Raw genomic sequence first — 9,310 nt, forward strand, 5'->3', positions numbered from 1 at the left:
GGCTCACTGCAACCTCTGCCTCCCAGATTCAAGTGATTCTTCTGCTTCAGCCTCCCAAGTAGCCGGGACTACAGGCATGTGCCACCATGCCCAGCTAATTTTTGTATTTTTAGTAGAGATGGGGTTTCACCATATAGGCCAAGCTGGTCTTGAACTCCTGAGCTAGTGATCTGCCCACCTCAGCCTCCAAAAGTGCTGGGATTACAGGCGTGAGCCACTGCGCCCTAGAGATCAATTTCCTATGACCAGAGAGCCTCTTCTATGCTAACTCTAATGTTCATTTTTGAGGGTCAAATGTAAAGAAGGCAAACGTGGAAGACATATCTGCATCTGCTGGCCTTTTCCACGTGGCAGAGCCTGAGGCCCCCGTACCTGTGTACTTCCAGGTGACGTCCTCCAGGAGCAGGTTGCTGTCTTTCGGCATGTGTTTCTTAAGCCAAGCCCAACAGTGGACCTGCTGGTCGGTTGGAGAGATCATGAAGAAACTGAAAAGTGAGACCCCAAAATAATCAAAAGCAGGCAGCAGAAAAAGGATCAGGAAACAATCAAATCTTATTTAGTTTCAAAGCAATGAGGCAAACACTAGGAAAAGATTTCTTAGCTTTCACAGAAGGCCAGTAGCACCATTCTAGGATATACCACCTAACAACAAAACAAAATTCTAGCTTCCTGTTAGTGCCAAGAAATTATACAGATTTATTAATGTAAGACACTGGCTGGGCACAGTGGCTCAGGCCTGTAATCCCAGCACTTTGGGAGGCCAAGGTGGGCGGATTGCTTGAGCTCAGGTGTTCAAGACCAGCCTGGGCAATGTGGCAAAATCCTATCTCTACAAAATACACAAAAATTGGCTGGGTGTGGTGGTGGTACCTGCGGTCCCAGCTACTTAGAAAGCTGAGGTGGGAGGATCACTTGAGCCCAGGAGGTGGAGGCTGCAGGGATCCATGATCGCATCACTGCACTCCAGCCTGGGTGACAAAGTCAGACCCTGTCTCCAAAAAAAAAAAAAAAGACAAGGCATCTTCTCCCACAAGGGTACATAATCTGGTAGGCTTTTTAGAATTTTCCTCCAGGTGATTTCTTTTTGTTTAGGACTGCTAATAAACTGGTTTTGATTTCATGTAATGATTCTTAGTCCCTGGGATTTATGGTTCCTGGAGAAGCTCCTGAGAGCCTCTGCTACCGTACCGCTAAGGAATCAATGTGTTGGAGGGAGCAGAGAGGACGGCAGCTCATCTCACCTGCGCTTGTTCAGTCGTGCTATGCTGCAGTCATTTTCATACCCTCCACCCTCGTTGAGCATGCCGGTATGCACAATGTGGCCCACAGGCACATCCAGGTCATTGGAAAAGAGGTACTGTAGAACTTCTAATGCCTGATCCCCAGTGGACTGCAGGGTTAGGGAATGAAACAAGAGAGAGTGAGCGTGAGAGCACCTGGCTGGGCCACATGGCCCCACCAGCAATGAACCTCACTGAGAAAATTCAATCAGCCAATTCCCACGTGACAACATTTGCAGACGTACTCCACTGCAAGAAGCTCCAGGCAATGCTAGCTATTGATTCTTATGATAAACAGGCCTCTCTAGCAAATCAAAAATCTGAAACAAGGAGCTAAAATTTCAGAAAAATGTTACGATACAGATGAAACACAAAAATATACCAGAATTCTTAAGAAATCAGTTTTTTGTTTTTGTGTTATTTTTTAGATGGAGTCTCACTCTGTTGCCCAGGCTGAGTGCCGTGGCACAATCTCAGCTCACTGCAACTACCACCTCCTGAGTTCATGTGATTCTCCTGCCTCAGCCTCCCTACTAGCTGGGATTACAAGTGCCCGCCACCATGCCCGGCTTTTTTTTTTTTTTGAGACATTCGTTCTTGTCACCCAGGCTGGAGTGCCACGGTGCAATCTCAGCTCACTGCAGCCTCCATCTCCTGGTTTCAAGCAATTCTCCTGCCTCAGCCTCCCAAGTAGCTGTGATTACAAGTGCCCGCCACCATGCCTGGCTAATTTTTTGTATTTTTGGTAGAGACGGTTTCGCCACGTTGGCCAGGCTGGTCTTGAACTCCTGATCTCAGGTGATCTGCCTGTCTTGGCCTCCCAAACTGCTGGGATTACAGGTGTGAGCCACCACTCCTGGCCTTAATTTTTGTATTTTTTGTAGAAACGGGCTTTCACCATCTTGGCCAGGCTCGTCTCGAACTCCTGACCTCAGGTGATCCATGCCCCCTTGGCCTCCCAAAGTGCTGGGAATACAAGCATGAGCCACTGCACCCACTCAGGAATCAGTTTTGAAGAAGAAAAACAAAAGGCATTCAGTAAATATGCAGTTTCCTAATCCATTATTTTGGTTCCCAAATACTTACTGTTATCTCAAACTTTGTGAAAGAGGACATGTCAATGACACACACAGCTTCCTTACAGCACTTGACTTCAGACTCCACGATGTCAAACCAATCTGGCTTATAGAAAGTCTTGCTCTGCTCCAATGCCAGGAGGTCTACGGAATGGAAAAATCACAAGGTGGAAAGAAAATGAGGGAACTTACACTGGGGAGTCTCCCTGTAGAGTTTAGTGTAGTCCAGATGGTTCTTATTCTTCTGTAACACATTCTAGCTTATGCACTTGAAAATACATTTTATTAATTCCCAGTACAAAAAAAAAAAAAAAAAAAGAGCAAAAATGAGAATGTGACTTCTTACCCTTGTCAGGGGGAACAAAGTACTTTGGCCTCTCAAATCCGTGTTTCTCCATCCACCTGGCTCCCTGTGCATCCAGCCGGTCGTAGAGAGGAGAGGTGCGTAACTGCCTACCGGTCTGGAAGTCCCAGCGGGGAACCTTCAGATCATACATCAAAGCTAGACAGATAAGAGTAGTCTATCAAAGCCCAAGACACAGATTCGCGACCTGAGTAGCCAATATCCACTAGACTCTGAAGTTGTTTCTATTCAAAAGAGCTTTCCAGGCTAACGTAGTCTTTTTTTTTTTTTTTTTGGAGATGGAGTTTTGCGCTTGTTGCCCAGGCTGGAGTGCAGTGGCACAATCTCGGCTCACCGCAACCTCCGCCTCCTAGGTTTAAGCGATTCTCCAGCCTCAGCCTCCCGAGTAGATGGGATTACAGGCACGCGCCACCGTGGCAGGCTAATTTTCTGTATTTTTAGTAGAGATGGGGTTTCTCCATGTTGCTCAGGCTGGTCTCAAACTCCTGACCTCAGGTGATCTGCCTGCCCCGGCCTCCCGAGTGCTGGGATTACAAGTGTGAGCCACTGTGCCCAGCCCAATTTCCAGGCTAATGGAGTCTAATTTTCAAAATTACCGAGTGTATCAGGCATGCTCCAGAAGGAAAGACAATCCTGACAAGCTGCTGTCATCCCTCCCTGGAGGTACAGAGCCACGTGTCACGGCATGACACGGCCTGTATTCACATTCAGCATTCCACATTAGTTGGGAGAAAAGTCAGGGTCCTAAACCTTGCTAAGCTTCATAGCAGAGATGAAGGTTACTAAGTGGGACACAGGTGGTAACAAAGTGCGAAAAAACAGCACTCAATTCTTCATCGTGCCTGTGTTAGGATCTCAGACCTCTTATAGACATTTCCTCCCTGATAACTTACTTCTCAAGTGAAAGGTTATGTATTGTAGCTTGATTAGGTGGCTCTGAAATCTGAGAAGTTACATTCTATTGTACCAATGACATTATTCACACAACAAAGCTAGGGTCAGTATTCGTTTCTCTTAGGCCAGGTGCAGTGGCTCATGTCTGTAAACCCAGCACTTTGGGAGTTCAAGGAGGGCAGATCATGAGGTCAGGAGTTCGAGATCAGCCATGGTGAAACCCTGTCTCTACTAAAAATACATAAATTAGCCAAGCATGGTGGCAGGCACCTGTAATACCAGCCACTCGGGAGGCTGAAGCAGGAGAATTGCTTGAACCCAGGAGGCAGAGGTTGCAGTGAGCCGAAATTGTGCCACTGCACTCCAGCCTGGGCAATAGAGCAAGACTGTCTCGGGCCGGGGCGGGGGGGATTCATTTCCCTTAATGTCCAATCTTCAACAACAACAAGTAAAAAAAGCCAGAAAAGTGTGATCTGTGGTCCCTTGCAAAGAGAAGACCTGATCTCACACCATTCCAAACAAAAGGTACATCAAGGCTGGGGGAGGTTGGGAGACAGAAGGAAGCCAGGTGGGGTTCTCTGCATGGTGACAATCTGTCCATATCCTGGTACTTTAGGTTCTACCTTCCCCATTTTCTTTTCTTTTCTTTTTTTTTTTTTTTTTGGAGACGGAGTCTCACTCTATCGCCCAGGCTAGAGTAAAGTGGTACGATATTGGCTCACTGCAACCTCCGCCTCCCAGGTTCAAGTGATTGCCCTGCCTCAGCCTGCCAAGTAGCTGGGATCACAGGCACGTACCACCACACCTGGCTACATTTTTATATTTTTAGTAGAGACAGGGTTTCGCCATGTTGGTCAGGCTAGACCTCCTGACCTCAAGTGATCCGCCCACCTCGGCGTCCCAAAGTGCTGGGATTACAGGCATAAGCCACCGCGCCTGGCACCTTCCCTATTTTCTACGTGCCTGCCATTTCTATTTCATGAGAATTGGAGAAGGTTACCAAAAGTGTCCTATCACCAAGGAGAAGCTCAAGCTCAATTATGATTTGTACAGGTTCCAAAGTAATGATGGGTGGGGAAATCTAGGCTTATAATAGTTCACCTTTAAAAAAAAAAAAAACTTTCATTTTTTATTTTTTTGAGACAGGGTCTCAGTCCCACTGCCCAGACTGGAGTATGTAGTGGCGCCGTCATGGCTCACTACAGCCTTAACTTCCCCAGGTGATTCGCCTACCTCAGCCTCCCAAGTAGCTGGGATTTTAGGTGTGTGCCACTACGCACGGCTAATTTTTTGGTTTTGGTTTTAGTACAGACAGAGTTTTGCTACATTGTCTAGGCTGGTCTCAAACTGCTGACCTCAAGTGATCTGCCTCCCTCAGCATCCCACAGTGCTGGGATTACAGGCATGAGCCACCACGCCCAGCCAAGTTCAACATTTTAACCAAAGTATTTGCTAAAATTAAAGAACCTTAGCAGTTAAACATATCGCTGTTAGGCCCTTCATCTCCATGGATGTACATCCTTTTCCCAGGCCAAAAGTGAGCACTCAGGCATTAAAGGCCATCCAGAGTACTCACCATCAATGTTGTTCAACTACCAAACTAACAGTTTACTTGTAACCAAGAATGGTGGTCACAGCCAACACAGCAACGCAGTGCTGAGCATAAGTATATCCAAAATATTTAGGTATCATTTGGCAAAGTCTGAGAACAGCCCCTCAGTACAGGAAAATGAAATTACAACTTGAACCCACATGGTTTGGTTCAATTCCTGATACAAAAGCTTTCTAAGGGTTTCCTAGAAAATAAATCAGAGATCAAGGTGGAATAACAAATTAAGATGAAGTGGCCAATCCTTCAAAGTTGCAGCAGGATGAGAACAAGGGAGTGAGAGCAGGAATGTATGTTTTGTATTTATATGAGAAGTGGTTCCCAATCTTGCTGCTGTAGGGTGGATTAACGATGAAAGTCACTCACGGAAGCCTGAAGCTCTGAGAATAACGTGGAAAAATTCTCTGACTTGGAAAGAAAAAACTAAGTGGGGAACGAGAAAGCATTTTCTAAAAAAAAAAAAAAAGTGGGAGTGAGAAAGCATTCACTTCGACATAGGGGCTCTCAAGGCAAACTGGGAAGAATGCATTGCTTAGAATATTTAGGAAGCTGCTATGTACCATCTGTAAATCCTATTCTACTTTCTTGTTCCCAGAAGGAAACAAGGTCCGATGCACTGAAGAAAATGTTATGTATGTATCACGAGGTGCTTAAAGCCCCTTACTCAGGCCTGAAACAGTCAAACCAGATGCCCAACTCAAAGCGCTTGTTAAAGAACTGAGGAAAACTTTGCTCCTTCTGAATGACAACACGGACCATCGGGAAGATACCTGCAACTAGGAGCAACTGCGATAATGCTTCACTTACGCATGACTTCCATGACCCGGTGGCGCAGAAAGGTACGGCTGCTCTGGAGGGCTCCAAAACGTTTCAGGTCCAATTCCCAAACGTTTTCTGAGGGATAACCATGTACCATCCATTCGGCAAGGTACCTATATAGACAAAGGGCACTTGTTGGGGCTCAGGTGTGAGATTTGAGAAGATAAAACTAATTTCTACAAATTAAGAACTAATAGAATCAAAAGACCCTAAATTGCCACAGACCACTTGAATGGTTTTGGGCAATTTCCTTAACTTTTCTGGAAGAAATGAACATGGGTCTGTATACTGCTCTGAAAAGACTACTATGAGGATTTTACCCCAGATGATAAGATTCCCTAGGAGGTATTTAACATATAAGCTGGCCAGACACGTTGGCTGATGCCTGTAATCCCACAACTTTGGGAGGCTAAAGCAGGGGACTGCTTGAAGTCAGGAGTTTGAGACCAATCTGGGCAACATAGTAAGACTCTGTCTCTACAAAAAAAAAAAAAAAGTTTCAACGTGAGCCAGGTGGCTCACGCCTGTAATCCCAGCACTCTGGGAGGCCAAGGCAGATGGATCACCTGAGGTCAGGAGTTTGAGACCAGCCTGACCAACGTGGAGAAACTCTGTCTCTACTAAAAATACAAAAATTAGCCAGGTGTGCTGGCACACGCCTGTAATCCCAGCTACTCGGGAGGCTAAGGCAGGAGAATAGCCTGAACCCAGGAAGTGGAGGTTGCAGTGAGTCGAGATCATGTCACTGCATTCCAGCCTGGTCGACAGAGGAAGACTCTGTCTAAAAAACAAACCGTGTATTACCTAGTTCAGATACCTACCTCAATCAACATACTTGGCTACCAAACTCAAATACACACTCAAATGACCAATATTTGTTACAACTGAAAAAGTATAAAAGAATATCCCACAGGATCTGTGGCTAACTCCAAAAGATGAGTTGCAAAAACATTTTGCCAGATGACATTTCTGGAACATGGGGAGTCTCCCATGCAGGGGACAACTCCAAAATTACACGTATCTTCTTGTTAGTCTTAACATACTAGATTAAATATACCACACATCATATTAACAACAATTCTAGAAGGGAAGAGACCCAGCAAGCTGACTTATGTTCACAGCTGACTCTGAGGGAGAAAGACTTACTTTCCAGCTCCTCCACCAAATGAAAGGCCAGCAGAGTTCATTCCTGCCAGGACAAAGTAGCCCTGCACTGCAGGAGACTCGCCCATGATGCATCTCATGTCTGGTGTGAAGGTCTCTGGGCAATTCACCAACTTCATGATCTCCAGAGTCTCTAATTCTGGCATCCTCCTCAGAAGGGAACTCAACAGAGGCTCTGAGCAATAACAACAAACCCAAATAGAGTTCTCACCTTTAAGGAATTAAACCACTTTCAACCCTCTACTTTTTTACTCCTTCTCCTTTCAGAAAATCTCTTGAAAAAAATTTTTTTTTTTTTGAGATGGAGTCTCACTCTGTCACCCAGGTTGGAGTGCAGTGGCACGATCTCAGCTCACTGCAACCTCTGCCTCCCAGGTTCAAGCGATTCTCCTGCCTCAGCCTGCCAAGTAGCTCGGATTACAGGCACGCACCACCATGCCTAGCTAATTTTTGGTATTTTTAGTAGAGACGGGGTTTCACCATGATGGCCAAGCTGGTTTCGAACTCCTGACCTCAAGTGATCTGCCCGCCTCAGCCTCCCAAAGTGCTGGGATTATAGGCGTGAGCCACTGTGCCCAGCTGAAAGAGATTTTTTTAAAGACAAGCCAACTGGCCATTTATCACAAAGAAGAAACCTTGGTAGAATTACAGGATACAGCTGCAAAATACTTGGTATAAAGACTGAGGAAAAAAGATACTGGTTAGAAAGGAAAGCAGCATAGAATAGCAAGTAAAATATAGCTACAGATAATAATCTCGAAGGGATCAGTGTGAGTGGAAACGCTCTTAAATGGCAGCCACAGAGATTTTAATAAAAGGTAATGTTCTGAGCTGGGCACGGTGGCTCACGTCTGTAACCGTAGTACTTTGGGGCCAAGCTGGGCGGATCACTTGAGGTCAGGAGTTCAAGAGCAGTCTGGCCAAAATGGCGAAGCCCCGTTTCTACTAAAAAATACAAAAATTAGCCAGTTGTGATGGTGGAAACCTGTAATCCCATCTACTTGGGAGGCTGAGGCAGGAGAATCGCTTGAATCTGAGAGGCGGAGGTTGAAGTGAGCCGAGATCATGACACTGCACTCCAGCCTGGGTACCAGAGTGAAACTCCATCTCAAAAAGAAAAAAAAAAGGCAATGTTCTGCATTGGAATAGCTGCAAAAGACAGACTTTCATCCTGCTTTAAAAGAAATCTACCATTAGGGCAAATTCAGTGGGATAGCAGGAAAAAGATGAAACAAGACCAGAACTGGATAATGGGTACATGGGGGCTCATCACACTACTCTCGCCAGGTTTATTTAGTACAGACACAGTCTCTAGTCTCGCCATGTTGCCCAGGCTGGTCTTGACTTCCTGGGCTCCAGTGATCCTCCCATCTCGGCCTCCCAAAGTGATGGAATTACAGGTGTAAGCCACTGTGCCCAACTTCTATCCACTTTTAAAAGTTTGAAATTTCCCATAAAAATTTATTAAAAAAAAAAGCCCATCAAGGGTCAGAGGGAAATTCTTCATTAGAGACTCTTTCATATCTTTTTAATTTGGAACTAGGTAACTATATTCTTATTCTTATTCTTTTTTTTTTTTTGAGACAGTCTCGCTCTGTTGCTCCGGCTGGAGTGCAGTGGCATAATCTCAGCTCACTGCAAGCTCCGCCTCCCAGGTTCATGTCATTCTCCTGCCTCAGCCTCCCAAGTAGCTGGGACTACAGGTGCCCACCACCATGCCCAGCTAACTTTTTCTATTTTTTAGTAGAGACAGGGTTTCACTGTGTTAGCCAGGATGGTCTCGATTTCCTGACCTCGTGACCGCCCACCTTGGCCTCCCAAAGTGCTGGGATTACAGGCGTAAGCCACCGTGCCCGGCCAATTTTTTTTTTTTTTCAGATGGAGTCTTGCTCTGTCACCCAGGCTGGAGTGCCGTGGTGTGACCTCAGCTCACTACAGCCTCTGCCTCCTGGGTTCCAGCGATTCTCCTGCTTCAGCCTCCCGGGTAGCTGGGGTTACAGGTGCACATCATCACGCCCAGCTAATTTTTATATTTTTAGTAGAGATGGGGTTTCACCATGTTGGCGAGGCTGGTCTCAAACTCCTGACCTCAGGCGATTCACCC

General features: G+C 46.0%; 2 protein-coding genes across 2 annotated transcripts in view; both read right to left on the reverse strand.

Annotated features, from left to right (window-relative positions):
- The window catches only part of LOC105537226, a 107,025-nt gene that overhangs the window by 35,118 nt on the left and 62,597 nt on the right, over nucleotides 1-9,310 (reverse strand). The window lies entirely within an intron of this gene.
- Nucleotides 1-9,310, reverse strand: part of PDPR (pyruvate dehydrogenase phosphatase regulatory subunit) — a 40,673-nt gene that overhangs the window by 16,453 nt on the left and 14,910 nt on the right. Inside the window, exons 8-13 of the mRNA XM_011976784.1 lie at nucleotides 7,189-7,381; nucleotides 6,031-6,155; nucleotides 2,703-2,858; nucleotides 2,367-2,500; nucleotides 1,242-1,390; nucleotides 373-485 (exon numbers count right to left, since the gene is read on the reverse strand). Of these exons, the coding sequence (XP_011832174.1) occupies nucleotides 373-485; nucleotides 1,242-1,390; nucleotides 2,367-2,500; nucleotides 2,703-2,858; nucleotides 6,031-6,155; nucleotides 7,189-7,381 (870 nt within the window). The remainder of the gene's footprint in view (nucleotides 1-372; nucleotides 486-1,241; nucleotides 1,391-2,366; nucleotides 2,501-2,702; nucleotides 2,859-6,030; nucleotides 6,156-7,188; nucleotides 7,382-9,310) is intronic.

This window comes from Mandrillus leucophaeus, unplaced genomic scaffold (genome assembly GCF_000951045.1).
Source record: "Mandrillus leucophaeus isolate KB7577 unplaced genomic scaffold, Mleu.le_1.0 Scaffold17, whole genome shotgun sequence".
Lineage (NCBI taxonomy): Eukaryota > Metazoa > Chordata > Mammalia > Primates > Cercopithecidae > Mandrillus > Mandrillus leucophaeus.